Below are 18,521 nucleotides of genomic sequence, written 5' to 3'. Positions count from 1 at the left end.
TGTACTGTCATGCTGGCTGGGCAAGTGCACACACTTGCCAGCCTCTGAACCCTCCCTTTACTTCATATGAGTCACCCCTATGGTAGGCCCTAGGGCAGGGTGCATTGTAAGCATAAGGTAGGACAAGCCCTGGTGTGTGTGGCATGTCTTAATAGTGAATTACAGCCATTTTCGTTTTTCACTATTGTAAGGCTACCTGCTCTCCATAGGCCGGAATGGGCTCTGGAATTATTACATTATATAATCCCCACAGACTCAGAGAGCATGGTGGAAAGTCAAGTTTAGTATGCCTGGACTCAGAATAATGAAATACTTCTTTTAGTAAAGTTTATTTTAATATCCTGTGTTTGCAAATGCTACTTTTAGAAAGTTAGCATTTGCTTGCCTAACCATTTCAGCCCGCCTCTGCTCTTATGTGTATCTGCTGTCTGGGTTCTGTGAGTGACAGGGCTAGGAATGACAGGTGGTGAATAGAGGGGTTACACCAGGATGGGCGGGAGGAGTGCCCCTTGACTCTGAATAGCTCTGTTCTCTGTCACCACAATGCTGGCTCCGCCCCCTGGGGAGCGACTGATGACTCGGCCCTGCACCTGGTCCCGGAAGTGGGAAGACTGTCAACAGAGTGCTCCTGACTGTACTTGCCATCACAATACTGGCTCCACCTCCTGCGGAGCGTCTGATGTGCCTGCCCTGCTCACAGAAATGAGAGACCAGAGTTGCCAAAACAAAGTACTCCAGAGCTAAAATGACTTATGCAAAGGCCCCTAGCCTGCCAAGACAAAAGAAATGCTGTATAAAAGTAGGAGCCCTGCTCCCAAGAAACTAGATCCTGTTTTCTCACAAAGAACCTCTGCCCAACTAGAAGGACCAAGAAGAAGCTGAAGGACTGGCCTGCAGTTTGCCTTGCTGAGGAAGGAGAGGAGAAGACAAAGAGGACTTTGCTTTACTGTGCTGAAAACTATCTCCAAGGGCTTGACTGAGCTTGCCCCCTGAACTGAACCCCAGGACCAGTGAGTTCATTGTGTCTTCGCTCGTCTTTCAATTGAGGCGTGTGCTCCTTCCCGCCGGAGCTGAGCCCTGTGCACCCTCGCCCCCTCCTAGGGCCGTGACGCCCAGGAGCCTGGCCGCCCTTGCCCGCTGAGAGCCCCGCTCTGTCCGAGTCGCTCTCTACCCATCGCCTGCTCCCCTGCCACCCTGCCTGCTACTGGAGCGTGTCGGGTGCTCCCTCGCCCCTCCCACCGGAATTCTACTTTGGAGCGCGATCTACGCCCCGGACAGCCGCCCGTACGCCTAAACGTACCCGCCCACCCGCTTTGCCCTCCAAGTTATGATACAGGCAGCGCGCCCTCCTGAAGTGACCCCCAGTAAGGTCCGTACTGGAGGCCCTGGGCCGCGCCTGCCTGCTGGAAGCTGGCCGCTGATTGAAAGATCCGAAGATACACTTGTGCCACGAAGTGCACTGACAGCGTACCACTCGTCCCGTGCAAAGAAGGAGTGTACGTCGTGCCCAGAGAGCAGCGCACTTCAAGATACAATACTTCACAAGCTTGTCGCCACGGACTCGGGGTCCGCAATGTTCTGATTTCCCTGTTAACACTGTACGCCTTCATCTGTTCCGGTACGTTTCTGTCTGCAATCGCTATACGCCGCGTGCGCGAGGCGCGTACCCTGGTAGGAGCCTTCGGTTTGTTCTTGAGTATGAGTTGCACAGGAGTGGTACGACTCGTACCCCATCAGTGAAAGTGAGGCACGGGGCATCAGCCAGGCCTGTTCTTCCCGCCCCGAACGAAGCGCACCACCTTAACAAACCTTGCACCGGAGCCCTGAAGTATTGCCCTGAGTGTATTGGAACTGTCTTTACGGTTTATTGGAACAATGTGGAAGCCTTAGAACCTTTAACTTAGGACTTGTCCTTAAAGAACTTGCACTATACTTAAGAACTTGAAAGAACACTTGCCTTTTAAAACATCTTGTGGCCTCAACACTACATGGTCTTGTTATAACTCTGCAACCACTAAGTAGTTTTATGTAAAGTTACGTATTTTTGATGCAACTTCTACGCCTGGTGTCCATTTGTGGGGGAGCAGTATTATTTACTGTATGTGGTCATAAATGCTCAACTGACATAGCGCCCTGAAGTTTAGCCTTGACTGCTCGTGCCACGCAAGCTAAAAAGTGAGCAGGGGTTATTCTCAAGGGGTAATTCCCTTGCCTTGACTAGAGTAGTGGTTTCTGCTTGGTTTTGGCGCCAGCCTTAGCCAACCAGAAATCCCATTTCTAACAAGTATTATATATATAATTGTAATCACTGAACTGAACTTATTACCTACAAACCATTGTTTTGAAGTGTGGTAGTGAATTTGGCAAATGGAAGCAAAACAAGTGTACAACATCCAGAATGCATTAGGCTACCATATGAAAATCCAGGGTAGGAGACAGTGCCTGTAATGATATGAAGAGAGGGGGGCTATTCTAAGTGAAGCTGATTGGAGGGAGCTGATGGGTGAATCAATAAATCAATCAGGATTTGTAAAGCGCAGCTGCTTCACCAGTGTCGAGTAAAGGGAGAGTTTATATTTGTCCCTAGAGCAGCAATCCAGGTAACCAAAGCCTAAAAGTAAATATTGTATGGTATGCCAACAAGGGGCACCTTATGTCAGAATTAGGCACATCGAATGGACTCCAAACCAAACATTGGATGTTTTTTAACTCCTTCCACGAGGGGCTAATTCCCCCACGGTGAGGGGAGGAGGGGGCGCTCGCTGCGCCGCGATGCTCTTCACGAGCCCAGCTCGTCATGCTGCACAGTGGAGCTGTGCTCATGACGAGCTGGGCTCGTCACAACTCCGCCCACTTCAATAGAACGCCCGTACAGGGGGGGAATTAGCCGCATGCTCCACTGTGCCTCATGACGAGCTGAGCTCGTCATAAGCAGGAAGGGGTAAAGAAGCATGGACATTGCTGGGATAAAATCTGATGGGCCCTGATGGATGGTGAATGAGTCAACAACAGAGGCACACAAGGACGGTTTTACGTATTGTATGTGTTTATATGGGCGGGAATGCCTTGTTTTCTCGTCGTGGTGCACAGGTGTGGGACACAGTTTAGTGTAGATCCTCAGGCCTGGCCTCTTCTGTTTACATTTCAGCATATGGGGAGGTGGCCAGAAGTACTAGAATGCTCTTAAAGTTTGGGGGTGGTGATGGGGGTCTGTGATATAGAAGTACAGAGCTAACACTGAGAGTAACTGCAGGCTCACCCTTTGTTTCACAATGCACCATGAAATTGTGTGCTTTATTGCTGCACTATTGTTCTGTAAACACACAAGGGTATGTTCTACAGTCAGCCATGACTACAATACTGCTCCAGGACCAATGTCTGCAGGTTGCTATGGAATGACATCATGTACCTGTAGTGGCAGAGGCTGAAGAGGGTGTTGGCCTCCTAACAACATTTCTGGTCACATATCACTTCTCTTTCCAAATTAAGCCATACTGTACATTCTGGGCCTGACTTAGAGTTGGATGGAAAGGGTAGCATAACACAACATGTATTTGTAAAGCGCACGTTCACTCAGAAGGGTATAAGATGCTTATTGTTACCCAATTCAATGGTACACATTTTATCGACCTCAGAAGGATGAACGCTGAGTGGACTCGCCGGTATTTGAACCTGTGATCATGAGGTCGAACGCAAGCCCCTACAGCAGAAGCATTAGTCCACTGAGCCACCCGAGCCGACTCTCCATCGGCACCGTGATGTCGTTCCCTCTCCGCCCAACCCCTGGTGCACTCACCTGGGTCTCTGAAACCTACCTTTCCTTGGATAGAAGTGACTGGCATATGTGTAAGATTGAGGACCACAGATGACCTTGAAGAAAGCATCAGCTAGGCTGCATCAATGACCTCAGCCTGTGCTATGGGGACATGGTTGATACCTCCTTTAAAAGATTGCACCAGGCGATGGGTTTGGTGAAAGGGCTCCCGTACCTCATGCCGGCGGAGGCCCTCTCCCTGGGATAAAACGTGAAGAACCGACAGCGAGGATGGTAAGTGCAGAGGAGCTGGCAGGACGTGGCATCAACGGCGAGGACCATTTCAATATCAACGCCAGGAAAATTCACACCAGGGAGGATGAGATCAGAACAGCCTTTGGGACCTGAATAGAAATAAAAGAATCGAGAGTTAGCATTATACAAAGAAGTTCACTCTTTAGACACGGCCACTTTGTCTGGAAGGCTCGGGCGTGCAGTTTGATGGGACAAGGAGCGGTTTGTTGTGACAAGAGTAGACTATGTGAGGCAGTAGTCAGAGTTATCAGGGCAGCAATACCACACACACTGGCCAATCCTCATTCTGGAGAAAAAACTAAATGGAGGACAGCAACCTGAGGACCACAGACTGGAGAGACGCCATTTTATAAATTGCTAAAATAAGGAAAATCCCTTTCCTCAAAAGATTTGAGAAAATAACATAAAACATTAGACAAAGCAACAGCCTCCAAGACCAAGTGGCAGGAGTAATTAAGAGGGCTGAGGTTGAGAGCTATAAGGGTATAGGTAAAACTAGTAGCATAATAGGGTATAGATGGGAGTTAGCTGTAGTAGGGTATAGGAAGTGGTAGACGTCAATGGTAAAAGAAATCATGAGCACAGGCCCTGGGGTATATGTGGCTATAGCAGAAATAGGGTGGAGGTACTTGGCGGTACAGTCACTCGCTTTTAGGAAGTGATAGGAGTACTAGGGTATGAGTAGAGGTACTAGGGTTTCAATAGAAGTGATAAGTAGAGGGGGTCACTCCCCAATAGGCAAACCCTGATTTTTCCAACATGACTGGCATTCACCAGAATCAATACGATTTATTTAGAAAAAAATCGAGCAAACAAGTTGATGGAGAAGTTCTTCCAGAACAGGTTTCCTTGACCATCCCAGACAATTCCCCGGTGTAGCTCCACTTCTCTGGCAAGGAGCAGGGTGGAGAGCACTGGCCCCTAACTAGAAATACAATGGAAGCGGAGCAAACAGCTTTCAGCAGTGAGGAGCAGCTTACAATCTCTTTAAACCATAGGAACAGAGCATAGAGATTAAAGGCAGAACAGCTCTGACTAGCTAGACCCTTTTGATTGTCTGAACCAAGGGGCTTATTTATGAGAGCCCTGCTCCACTTTTACACCACGTAAATCTCATTTCAGTTTATGAAGCCACACAAAACCACCCTGCGTGGCTTTAAGTGGTCTCATAAATCAGGAGTGAATGTGATGCAAGGCAAATCGCTGCATCGCCTTACTCTACGCCTGGGAGGTGTTCCATGGGCGTTGCGGTCGGTTTTCCCACGCAACACCCATGGAATTTGCTGCTGCCCCAGATGTACAAAGTGATGTAAACCCGGGGAAGCGCCAAATCCATCCACCTCCTGAGGAGAGGCGTAACACGGAGAAATATCTTTATATCTCCTCATTGTTTCCTCTTTCCATGTGTGCTGCAGCACATGTAGAATGAGAAAAAAGCCTCCTAGGATTGTTTTTGTTCAGGAAGGTGCCCCTTTCTGCACAAAAACAATCCTGCCAACAAAACAGGCACCAGTACACCAAAGTTCAAGGGCACCTACGTTGGCGCTAGCCTGCTGTAAAGGCACCAGCGCAGGCAGAAAGGACAGGAATGCACCATTTACCTTAAATACACTGCATTCCTGGCCTTTTACTTTGGTGCAGGGCACCACAGCGCAGCACAGCAAGGTGCCTTGCTGCACTGCCCTAAGCCAAAATCCCATAAACAAGGGTCAAAGTGTCTGGCATGTACCCTGGGCATGCAGTGTGCCAGGGTAGGAGTCAGACAGATGACCAAGAGAAGAGAGGAGAACATTTTATAACAAAACCTTTTTTTTCCCCATAAATGAAGTTCAAGTGCAGCGAGATGGCAGTATTTGATGGAATCATATAGTCACGATCACCCATGAGGGTATCCTGGTGCTGAGCAGGTGTGTGGGTCAAGTCCTGCCTTAGGTAGATTGGTTAATTGAAACGCCACGTGTTCAGCTCCTTGGGGAATTCAAGAAGAGAGGAGGAGGCTCTGATCTGCAATGGGAGGTCGTGCCACACTTAAGAAGGGATGTAAGAGAACGCACACCCTTGGTAGGACCTGAAGCACTTCATCTGAATGTGTAAAAGCCTACTCTACACTATGCATGGCTGGTAGTGTTGTGTGGTTCATAGAATGGCCTATGTGGGATGAAAAGATTTGATTTTGTGCATATGATTAGAAGAAGCACTCCACATGTGTTTGGAGAACAAGTGGCAGAACTTGGCAACTGGGCATGGAGTGAAGCAGGGAGGTTTAAGAGGGATAGTCCTGCCTTTGCATGCAATTGTAACCTTTCATGGAGTTGGTAAGTAGCTATCTTGATGCAGGTGGATAATAGATAGGGCATGGATTTGTCAGCAGGATCCACAGGGAATAGATGGATATCGTACGTAGGTTCAAGGCGGCACTGATAATGATGTGAAATGTTATACCTATGTCCATGACTTGAGTGTAGTGGTGGGATATAGGAAGGGAGTGTATGGCATCGATGGAGGACCATCCTCCTCTGAGACCCTCATGTCAAGAAGATTTAACAAGCAGACCAGGTGGTACCTAGAAGGACTTTGCGGCACAAAATAGCACTGCAAAAAGCTAGAAAGAAAATATAAAGCCAGTCACAAAACCACTGACAGAGCCACCTACGGGGCTGCACTCAGGCACTACCACCAGCAATAATAATAATAATAATCCACATTTGTAAAGCGCGAATCATCACCCGTTAGGGTCTCTAGGCGCTGGGGGCTGTCGGGATGATTAAGCAAGCTATTGCCCAGATTCACATGGTGCTGGGCTAATCTGCTGCCGGCCCCGGGGATCGAACTGTGATCCCCAGATTCCAACGTCAGTCGTCCTGGCCGCGGCACCACACCTCTTCCTTCAACAGAGAGACACTAAGAAAAGAGCATTAGCTAAACAACAGCTGCGAGGAGATCTTCTCGATCATTAAGGACTTCACCACACCTTCAGACTCTTTCAACATCACCCTCTCCCAAGAACTCTGCAACGACCTATTGAACTTCTTCCACAACAAAATCATAAATATCTACAGCAAATTCGCACAACAAACTGACCTTAGCGACCTCATCGCTAGTGTCCCAATCACCAACCAAGATGGCCATCTGGCGAATTGAAAACTCTCACTAGAGATAACACAGCAGCAATCATGCTAGCCATCCACTCAGAAACCCCAAAGAATCCTTGACTTCACCACATCTATACTTTTGGAACACCAATCAGCAGTGCCTTCACCCGCAGCTTCAACACCTTCATCATGTCGGCCTCTTTCCTGGACAACTGGAAATATGCAGAGGCCAATGCACCCCTCAAGAGACCATTAGCCCACACAAATCAATTGAGCAACTGATCTTCCTGCTCCACTACCCACTAAAAGTGATTGAGAAGGCCACCAACAAGCAACTAACAGCCCACCTCGAGCTACACCACCTGCTGTTCAACACCCAGTCAGAAATCAGAATGAACCACACCACCAAAACAGCACTGTTCTCAGCCACCAATGACATCCGGACCGTCCTGGACCTAGGAGAAACAGTGGCCCTCATCATGCTTGACCTTTATGCATCCTTCCACTCAGTCTCCCATAACACTCATCAGACGACTCCACTGGATTGGCATCCAAGGACCCATACCCAACTGGTTTGATTCCTTCCTCATTGGAAGAACCCAAAGAGTAAGACTGCCACCCTTCACATGAGAGACTAAGAAACTGATCTGCAGAGCCCCCGCGGGCATCATCCCTCAGCCACACCCTGTTGAACGTCTGCATGACGCCGCTCACCAACATCATCCTATCTCAAGGCATCACCATTATCTCCTACACTGATGACACCCAATTCATCCTGTTGCGGATGGACAAGACAACCACCGCCAGAACCGACTTCACCAACTGCTTTATCATGGTAGCACATTGGATGACAACCAACTGCTTGAATCCCAACTCTGACAAGAGAGAAGTACTGGTTTTGGGAACGAAAGCCTCCCAAGGAGGACACCTGGCAGCTGTTGGAGCTAGGACGAACACCAACACCCACCCATCATGCAAGAAATCTGGGGATCATCCTAGACAACAAGCTCAAAATGATGGCACAAGTTAATTCAGTGAGCACTTCCTGCTTCCACATCCTATGCATGCTATGAAATATCTTCAAGTCTCTGCTTCAGAACACCAGGTTTTCTGACATGCCATCAATGATTACACACAGGCTTGACTACGATAACACACTCTATGCAGGAATCTGCAAGCAACTCCTACATAGACTTCAGACTATCCAGAATGCCAAAGCAGGGCTCATACTTGACCTCCCACTTCGCACTCACATTGTACCCCACCTCAGGTTGCTCCACTGGCTACCCATTCATAAGCACAGCCAATTCAAGCTCCTCCCGAACTCATGCAAAGACTTACACAACAATGGACAAGCATACGTGAACAGCCACATACACCATCACCAATTTGCACGACACCTTCGCTCAGCCTCATTCTTAATCGCACACACACCCTTCATTGACACAAGCAGAGCATGAGGTTGCTTGTTCTCCTACATCACACCCAAAACATGGAAAGACCTGCCACATCAGAGCCTCCACTTCAATTCTGGAGCTCTGCATGAAGCTGAAATCCTGGCTCTTCTCCTCGGGGACAACATGCCTACACCCCTGCTCTAGTGCCTTGATACCCTCACGGGTGAGTTGATCACTATAAAAATCAACAAAAAATAACATGACAGAATGAAAGTTCCCGCAGGACGACATTACGGAAGAAAGAAGGAGAGGATCATCTGTCCTACAGAAACTTCATGGGGTAAATAGCCACCCATAAATGGTCCCCTGCTGAACTATTTAAATTGCTGTTAAGGACAATCAGACCTCCCCTCAAGGTGATGCTGGATAAGGCACTGAAGAAGGGAGTTGCTCGGACATTTAACAGCAATCTAGAATGACACGGCTAGTCAATAGACACATATTTCAGGGAATCGGCAATCCCCCTCTGCTCCTTGGTTTACAGGGGCACTGCGACAAGAAAAACAAAATTGTCATAGATTGGAAAGACGGTGGAGAACACAATATGATACTCTTGAGAAAGGGCATTATAAGTCTGCACTGGACAAATACAAAACCACGTTGATTACAAAAAAGGATTTTATTTTGCTGGACAAATCGAGAAGGCTAAGAAGTCAACTAAAGAATTGTTTGGGGTTGTAGAGAAGCTCAGCTCCTTGCCTATTAAAAAGACCACAGAAAGCAATCAAAGTTTCTGTGATGATATAGCCACCACGTTCAGGAACAAAGTTAATAACATGTATGAATCCTTTAAGGATACAGTTACACAGGAGCTTACAGAGAATAATCTGATCACTGGCCCCAGTAAAAATGTTTCACATTTTCTCACCGGTCACCAGTGAGCAAGTGGAAACTCTTATCACGGAAATTAAATCTGGATCTCCTTTGGACCCTTGTCCCCCTGTAGTATTAATAGGTATAGCTAAGGAGGTCAGTCCTATTCTCTCAGGAATTTTTAACACCATGTTCACCTCAGGGATTTTTCCTGTTAAATAGAAGGATGCATCGATCCACCCATTAATAAAAAAAAAAGCCTGGATGCATCTGACCATTGAAATAATCAACCTATTGCTAGGCTGCCCTTTTCAGCTAAGATAGTGGAGAAAGTTATGAATAAACCACTAGCTCAATTTGTTAAACATAATGACCTGCTTGACTCCTCGCAATTTGGTTTTCGTCCAGAACACAGAACAGAAATGGCCTTGATAAAAGCTACTAAAGAAATGAAGACAGTTATGGACAGGGGTGGCGCCGCCGCTCTGATCCTTTTCGATCTCTCAGCGGCGTTTAACACTTTAATCACCACCTATTGTGATCCCGCCTGAGAAAGCTAGAGGTAAAGGGTCTAGCTCTGTCCTTGTTAACACCTTTCCTGACCGAAAGAACACAAACAGTGACTCTGAATGGCTTCAAATCAACACCCTATGTTCTGCCATGTGGGGTTCCACAGGGCTCATCGCTTAGTCCATCCCATTTTAATACCTACATGTTGACGTTGGCTCCACTGATCCAGCATTTCGGCTTTAGCTTAACATCCTATGCCGATGACACACAGATTGTCGTATCGGTCTATAAAGAGCAAGCCTCTCCTGTACTGCATTTTAGAAACTGTATACAGGAAGTTAACAGTTGGATTGGGATGCATTGCCTTAAACTCAATTCGGAGAAAACCGAAATAATGATTTTCTGCAACCTCCAACCAAGATCGGATTGCATCTGGTGGCCTACAGAGATGGGAGAGTTGCCTAAACCAGTGAATAGAGTAAAATATCTTGGGATTTTAATTGACAAGAAACTTAAATTAGCCCAACAAACAAATGCAACGGTTCAACCACATTTTACCTGCTCAAGAAACTGAGGAAGGTTCTTCCTTATATCCTATAGATTCTAGGAAGATGGAGGTAACAGCATTAGTATTATCAAAATTAGATTACTGCAATGGGTTGTACCTGAATATACAAAAACAACATTACAAACTGCAAATGGTGCAGAATGCAGCTGCAAGACTCCTCCTAAATCTGCCTAAGTATGAATCAGTCGGGATAGAAATCCATAAACTTCACTGGCTTCCTGTAGCAAGTCGTGTGAGGTTTAAGACGCTATGCCTAGCCTTTAAGGCCTTGAATAGTATGGGACTGATGTTCCTAAGAAACATGTTTTCTGTCCGGGTAGACAGCTTCGATCCACTGACATCAAACTTACGACGGCTACCAGGTTTCGCACCTATAGATGGGGTGATTTACCATGGCACGGCAACGTTATTGAATACGCTTCCTATACATGCCAGGTCTATAAGCTCCTAAGCCTAATTTAGAAAGAGTCTGAGGACATGGCTATTCTTGAACTAATGCAAGAACCTTTAGGGCTTACTGTAGTTTCCATAGCGCCAAGACACCGCCAAGTTATATTAACATAACATAACATAAGTACATCTGGCCCATACTGATTAAGGGCTAATGCAAACAACATGGTTCCCAATAACTTTCTTTTGCACAAAACTATGTATACTGTACCTTTCTGAACCCCTGAGGCCATCAAAGAGAAGCCAGAAATATAGCTAGCCGATATCAGTGGCAGGGTGGGGATTCCAGTGCCACTCCTCTTCAGAACGCACCGAGTACTGTGATGAGAAAAAGAGTATGAAATAAGTGTTATCAGTGTGTGACCAGGACAGTGAGCTCCAAAGAGAAAATGGCACACTCTGGCAATCTTTGAACACAGAATTGTATTACTTCTTTCTGTTCTTGCCCCACAGGGAGGGGCAGATTAACTGCGGTTTCGCGCAATGTGGGGCAGCACGAAAAGGTGGTGAGTTGCACTGCGTTAAATGGAGCGAGCGGAAATGCACCATATTGCATATGGTACACTTCTGTTCTCTTCTCCTTGTGATGGTGCACTGTGTGCAGCCTAGTGCCAAATCATGAACCCTTGTGTCTTGCAGCAAAGGTGCCTGCAGTATGAGCAAGATTGTTTTTGTGCAAGAAGGAGTACCTTCCTGCACAATAACAATCCTAATGGGCATTTTCCTTTTTCTATTTATGATGTAGAGTACATCACACATACAAAAAGGAAATACTGGGGACAAGCAGAGGTACTTCTCTTCGTAACACCTGTGTCTGGGAGGCGCATCAATTTGTAGCATTCCTAGGTTTCCAAGTGCTCGTTCATCTGGGAATGCCCTACAATTCATGGGTGGAGTCATGGCAACACCCATGCTTCACCCATGAAACACCTCCCAGGTTGAAATGCAACATGAAGCTCAGAAAACATGCGCCGCTGCATTACATTTCTGTACAAAGGCAAATAGGCCACGCAAACCAAGACTTGTGTGGCTTTGCAAATATTACTAAAGCTTTTGCGTTGACCTTGCGTTGCCCTGGATGACATAAGGACAACGCCCATACCATAAATCTAGGGCTGCATCTCTACTCCTTTTTTTAGGCCGACGTGTGCTAGAATGAAACATAGGGCCTTATTTATGAAGGCCTTGTGACACTTTTGCGCTGCTTTTACATCACTTTTCATGACGCAGCAGAAGCGCAAGCAATGCGCCATGTTCCCCCATATTTACAAGGTGACTCATCTAGACAGATGTGTGACCTTGTAAAGCCCTGCGCCACATTATAACTGCCTCAGGTATAATGTATGCAAGGTGGACATTTCCACGTAATAAAGGGTCATAGAAGTGTTGCAGTGAAATCTATGGAATTTCACGGCAACACTGCTAGTACGCCACTCTGTCAAATCCTTACGCCTGCCTCATAGCAGGCGTAAAGGTGACACAATGCCATTGGCACTGGTCTACCCGATGCATTGCTGGAGTTGAGTCATGTTTGCGACACAACTCCAGCAATGCATGACTTTTGCCGACAAATATGCCAGGATTCCTGATATATCTGTCATTCCTTGCGGCATGGAGTGCTGTACATTAAATGCGGCGCATCCATCATGTCGCAAGGAGGGCGCAATGAAAACTGTTCGATCAGTGTTTTATCACAGCGATGCAACAGTTTTCATCAATGAAGCCCATAGTTACTCTGTCCTTCTAAAACAAAAGCCAACATCTAATAAGGGGCACTATTAATATTTCGGACTTAATGTTCATATGTGGATCATGTCCCTGGCCTAACTATTTGTTGCCACTTAATTACCATATTCCATTTGATCAAAATGTGTGTTAAATGATTGCTCCTTTGTAGAGCACTTATCTCCGCACTGAGCTGCCCATGCACTTTTTAAGCAAAACATAGGTAAATATAATGATGATTTTTGTGTGTCTCTTATAGAGTTCTTTTGGGACGTCTATTGTAAAGCAGAATTTTAATAATGTGTTCATGAAAATGTAAAGGGGGGGGACAACTTGGTATTTAGGTTATATACCCAGGCTCCTCTCAGCCATTTGGTTGCCCGGTCATTGTGTATATAGCTATTAAACACAGCTCTTTCAAACATGGCAATAGAGTTATATACAATTTGTGATGCAAGGATTCATAATATGGCTTCACTGGGATGAAATGCTTGATAGAATTCAAATCAGGGGTCCAGACGGGATAGATCCATGGCAGATTTTCAGGATAACTATGGACGTTGTATTTGAGGTCTACTTATGTTTATTATATATAATTGTGTCTAGTTGAAAAATGGGTTCCGCACATTTAACACGCCAGGATTTTTTTGATCACCCACATGGTTCCACCACCGGCTACTGTGGAGGAGTCTCACTACATGTGTCTCAGCCACTGAAATCAGACGGTAACTGGACTGCCCGTGTTTAACACCAGTGTCCGCCTTTAATGATAAGGCCACTGAGACACAGCTAGGGTAGGTGAGCACTTGTCTGGTTATATATTGATATGTGTGCACATGTGTGTGTGGGCTACGCATGTGAGACTACTGTCATGCACAGCCCAGTAACTGCGCACAGACAGACTGGTGCAGTGGGGACTCTGCAGGGTTAGATATTGACCTGAGGTAAGCCTTATAATATTAATGGAGACTCATAGGGAAAGTCAGTATGATTTACTATTTTGAATCGAAGTGACACTTATAGAGGGAAGTCTGCCTTAGAGGGCAGTTTTGCTTCCCTTTGCTCTACAAAGTCCATTAAGTTATCAAAATGTGGTGACACTGATGTGCCAAGATGGATCACTCAAGTCTCAAAACAACTCTGTCCATTTTATGGGTCATCCAGTATTGTCATATTTCTCTGGCTCAGCTCAGCATCAGAGCCCAGGCCTGTTGTCCCCCTGCTGAGCCAAGTTAATTACATATCTTCCCAGCTGTGGGAACAAAGACTGGCCCACAGCAAAAGAGTAATTAACAGTGCTTACCTCAGCTCCTGAGGAGGAAGGGGGGGGGGGGGGAATAAAAATCTGCATCTGTTAATTACCTGTTACTCTGTACCAGGGTTGGAAACTGCCCAGGCCCACTGAACACAGGAGGAAGCCCAAACCACTGGAGCCAACACAGGAGGGGGGTCCTCTTTTAGGTTTTGTTGTGAAAGACCCTAGCAGTGATTTTAGCGAGAGGCAAAACTGAAGCCCCCAGAGCAGGTGTGACCAGTGACTACTGGATAATGCCATCTTGTACTGTCCCAGCATGCTGTACAGGAGGGCTGTGACATGGATATCAAGATGATGTGGCACCCTAGGATTGGCCAGAGGTTCCTGGCTGCTAGAACGTTTTACTCTTGCACAACTGAGAGTGAGGCAGTTAGTGTTTTTTGTGTTATGTGCTGTTGGACCCTCGGACTGTGACAGCTATGGACAACGGGAAGGAGAAACCCCCTGATACCCCAAAAGGACCAAGTACTTTGCCATAGTTGACCCAAGGACCCATGGGTCTCACATAGGGCCAGTGAGGATCAGTGGAGGAAAAGATCTGGACTTCTGCACACAGAGACCAAGACCAAGAGTTATGCTCACTCAGAGGACCAGTGGAGCCATCTCACTGGCAGGTACACCCCTTTTTTAGGCCAAGAGGACTGCTGGAACTGCCCCCAATCGCTAGAGCTCATCACCAGGATAAAACTTACCCAAACAGAGAGAAGAAATTCTCCCAAAAGGGTCTGAGTTATGGGCCTTTGAATTTCTTTGTCCATTTAAACCTGCCTACTATCAGTGACACAGAGTGTGGGGTTCCGCTGCCTTTCTGAAGATTTTCCCTCATGGAGGGCTTTTTCCCTGGAGGACAGCGTATGTGTTTGGGGGAGGAACCCTATTTTAACTCACCACATCTTTTTGTGTGTTTTGCACTGCACTGTATTCCCTTGTGATCAACTATAGAGTTATTCTTTTTCTGCCTAAAAGTGGCTGTGGGTCAGATCCAGCACATTACCGCTGGAATGGTAACAAGTCTCTATGATCAAGAGGCACACCATCCCGATAGACGGATGACCAAATGAGAAGATTGATCACTATGATACATTGATGGGAATCCATTTAAAGGGTTTTGGATCTCACTACTAATCACTTACGTTTTCACTCTCTTTTTCTGCTTGTTTTGTTCTTATAGGCTTTCATGAGACTTGTGTTCCGACTTACTCTGTGAGTAGTTGAGGTTAGCCCGCTATAGTATTGGCATTTAGACCCCTGTTTTTTTCTGTTGATTATAGTAATGCTCATTAATACCTCAAGAACCTACAATTGTTTGTTGACCTAATAACCGGCAAAGTGAAATATTACGAATATGCATATGTTGGATTTTTATTGTTTGGACTTACCGTATTTTTCTTTTTGATAAAGATACAGCTATTTTCATACATCTGTGTGGTGTCCATTTGTAGTGTTATCACTGTGTCACTGGGAGTAGGGTTGCAAATACCTTACACATTGCTTTGAAGATAAGCCTGGCTACTCGTGCCAAGCTGCCAGGGTTATCAAAGAGGGTTTCTCTCCTTTCCCGGACTAGATGCAAGGGTCCCTATTTGGACTAAGGTAACTGCCTCAGCCAACTAGAGACCCCCAGTTCTAATACAAATGATATAAAATATATATTGCATTAGTATTACATCTTAAATATGTCAACAAACCCCTATGAAAGCTGATTGGAACCCGGACCAAACATGGCTCAACAAGACAGCTAGTAGTGTGCAAAGTATAATCCCTCACAGCGGCATTCCTGATTACTTTGCGCATTTTAGATGAGCGTCGTAGGTTGAAAAATCTCTCCTTTAAGACATACTAAAAAGAGGCATTCAGACCACTGGGGGTATCCCAGAAAAAATGAGGTATTATCTGTACAAATCACACTTTATATTGGTCTACCTAATCTAACAATACCATCACAAGTATTATATAAATAAATCTTTTGCCCCCTTGTTATGCCCGCCTCTCATACAGTACCTTAGACCATACGTGAAGAACTGGCACTGAGCATGAGATGTGCAAAGGGCCTGGCATTTGTAGACATCTGATGCAGTTGTTATTGCAAGATCATCACCGTTGAAATCCACACCAGGTAACATCAATGAGGCACATTCTTTCCCATCTGCATGAAAAACAGGGGCATCAGAATCGAAGCGCTACCTTTCAGCGCACATGGAGCAAAGCTCACAGAGATGCCATGGAGGGATGCGTCTTTCAAGGCGCAGACACTGAAACTTCACCACAGCATGGCCTTGGCTAGAGGGAAGTGGCACAGAGACAGTGCATGTACTGATCTAGAATCCTAAAGTATAGACAACAGAATTTATGAATCATGCCTCAAAGCTGATGCATGGATATTGCATTTTTGTTTGCATTTTTTCTTGCTGAGGAATCTCCATCTAACTTGAGCGAACCTCATCCATGCCCTCTCCCTCTTGTTGAGAAAGCTTCCCGCATGGGTTCTTGAATCAGCAGTTACCCCTGTTCAGGCTTTCCTTCCCTGGGCAGGGGTTCTTACACCAGCAGTTACCCCTTGTTGGAAATGGCATGTTCTGGTTGGCCTAGTCGATGCCCTAGTCAGGCAGAACCTACCACTCCTGTAAGGGGTGGGTGATAACACTCACTGTAACCTGGGCTCATCCATGAGTAACTTGGCACTGAGCAGCCAGGCTTTTCACAGAGGACCAGTGTAAATCACTGGCACAGCACTCACTCACGATCATACTGATCATCACAAGAGACTTCACATGTGATGTATGTGAATAATGTTTGTAATCAACACACACAATAACCAACACAACCTGAACATCATGTTCTTCTGAACAAAAATCACACTTGGAAGTGTTACTAGCAGTACTTGGCCCAACTGGGTTGAAATTACATCAGTAGTTTGCGCTCTTGGGAAAGATCGTACTCAATATCCTCCACAACACCCTCATGCAGTGCAACACCTTGTCAAACCGAGGCCCACCCTGGCAATTCTTATATTTCAATACTACAGAGTAATGGGGAACACCCCAGGCAACAACAATATTGTAAGTATGTATATACAAGAATTATAACACTTTTCAGCAGCTCCGCAGGCCAATGCTGCACGGGTTAAACCAATGGCAAGCCTGGTGTTCTTCAGGCAAGAAAGCAATTTGAAACACAGCACCGCCGACCACTGTTATCAATCATAGGTGGTCCGCAGACTATCACCTCAATTCACACATATGCACAAAGCACCGTAATGTGGTGCAACTGATATCCGATGGGGTCAAGGGGTAACACACTGTAGAGACCCTGTGATCCAAGCTTACCAATACCGTCCAATTTACCCAAACTACCTTACACCTACAGATTGGAGATAACCAGACCCCACATTGAGTACGCGGCCGCACACAGCTGAAGTCACACTTAATAAGTGTCCCAGGGAAGAAGGTGCAGGTAGGCAGCAGGACTAAATAGGAGGCAGTTGTCAAATGGGGAGTTTGCCCACCACTTGAGAAGTTTACCGAAAGAATGCGGAGCAGAAGTGGCCTGATGCAAGTAGTCGGTGACTCAGAAGGGTTCCGCTCAGGGCTTTCTGGTACCAGCCCAGTTCTGCAAAACATAGGGGGGAGGGGTCACGCATCCTCTTGACCTGCTTCTGACCGATCTCAAAAGCGTCCCTTCAACCCGACCAGTCATTTTCAATACTCAATGCCTGCCCCGGGCGAGGGGAAGGCAGTTGGTCACATCAATCCGAGTCGCACCCTAGCAATTCTGGGCACAATGTCTGCTGCACGGTGTTATGAGCTGCACCAGACAATTACGGTCTCACACAAGGAGGAGTTGCAATTTCCATATTTGCAGTTATTGGCAATTTTCCAGCATAAACAGAAATTTTCAAGATCACCACTTCTGTTAGCGGGACTTAACAAAAATGAGTGCAAGGTAGGTTTACAGTGAACAAACTGCTGCTAAAAACACAACAAGACATTTACAGAGAAATCCCAGTACGTTAATAAACCCAAAAAACAGCTGCTAAGTCCAATTAGAGGCCGTTTTTTAAGGCCGGAAAAAAACTGGTCTTAAAATTAGTGGAAATACTTGGGCCCACATATAAGATGTTTGGGTGCTGGACAGCACTGCAAGGAATATTGCTGCACTGCCCTGCACCAAAAGAAAAGGTCAGGAATGCGCCCTAACTATAAAATAGATATATATATTAAGAACAACAAAGAGACCTAATTAAGTCGAAAGGGACCTTGGGAGTAATACTATTCAAACAACAGTGGTCCCTTAAGGAGAAATATATACAGTGAATAAATATAGACTCAGTCGTAGCTATATTGGGTAGCACTTGTCCAGCCGGAATTTTCATTTCAAAATCACATGCTAAGTGCTCATTCATTTCATGCACATTCAGTGCATAGGTGTATTGGAGACAGAGTTTCTGACGGTGACTTGAAAACAATGTGAAGGTGAGTGAAGGTGACTTGCACTAGGATAAAAGAGCTAGGAGCAACGATTC

General features: G+C 46.0%; 1 protein-coding gene across 1 annotated transcript in view; it reads right to left on the bottom strand.

Annotated features, from left to right (window-relative positions):
- The window catches only part of LOC147725644 (plasma kallikrein-like), a 179,631-nt gene extending 163,494 nt beyond the window's left edge, over positions 1-16,137 (bottom strand). The window contains exons 1-3 of the mRNA XM_086964474.1: positions 16,001-16,137; positions 11,171-11,277; positions 3,990-4,158 (exon numbers count right to left, since the gene is read on the bottom strand). Of these exons, the coding sequence (XP_086820600.1) occupies positions 3,990-4,158; positions 11,171-11,277; positions 16,001-16,122 (398 nt within the window). The 5' untranslated portion in view covers positions 16,123-16,137. The remainder of the gene's footprint in view (positions 1-3,989; positions 4,159-11,170; positions 11,278-16,000) is intronic.
- Between the last annotated feature and the right edge of the window lie 2,384 nt (positions 16,138-18,521).

Source organism: Lissotriton vulgaris, chromosome 3_2, assembly GCF_964263255.1.
Source record: "Lissotriton vulgaris chromosome 3_2, aLisVul1.2, whole genome shotgun sequence".
Lineage (NCBI taxonomy): Eukaryota > Metazoa > Chordata > Amphibia > Caudata > Salamandridae > Lissotriton > Lissotriton vulgaris.
This window is presented reverse-complemented; position numbering and strand designations above follow the sequence as displayed.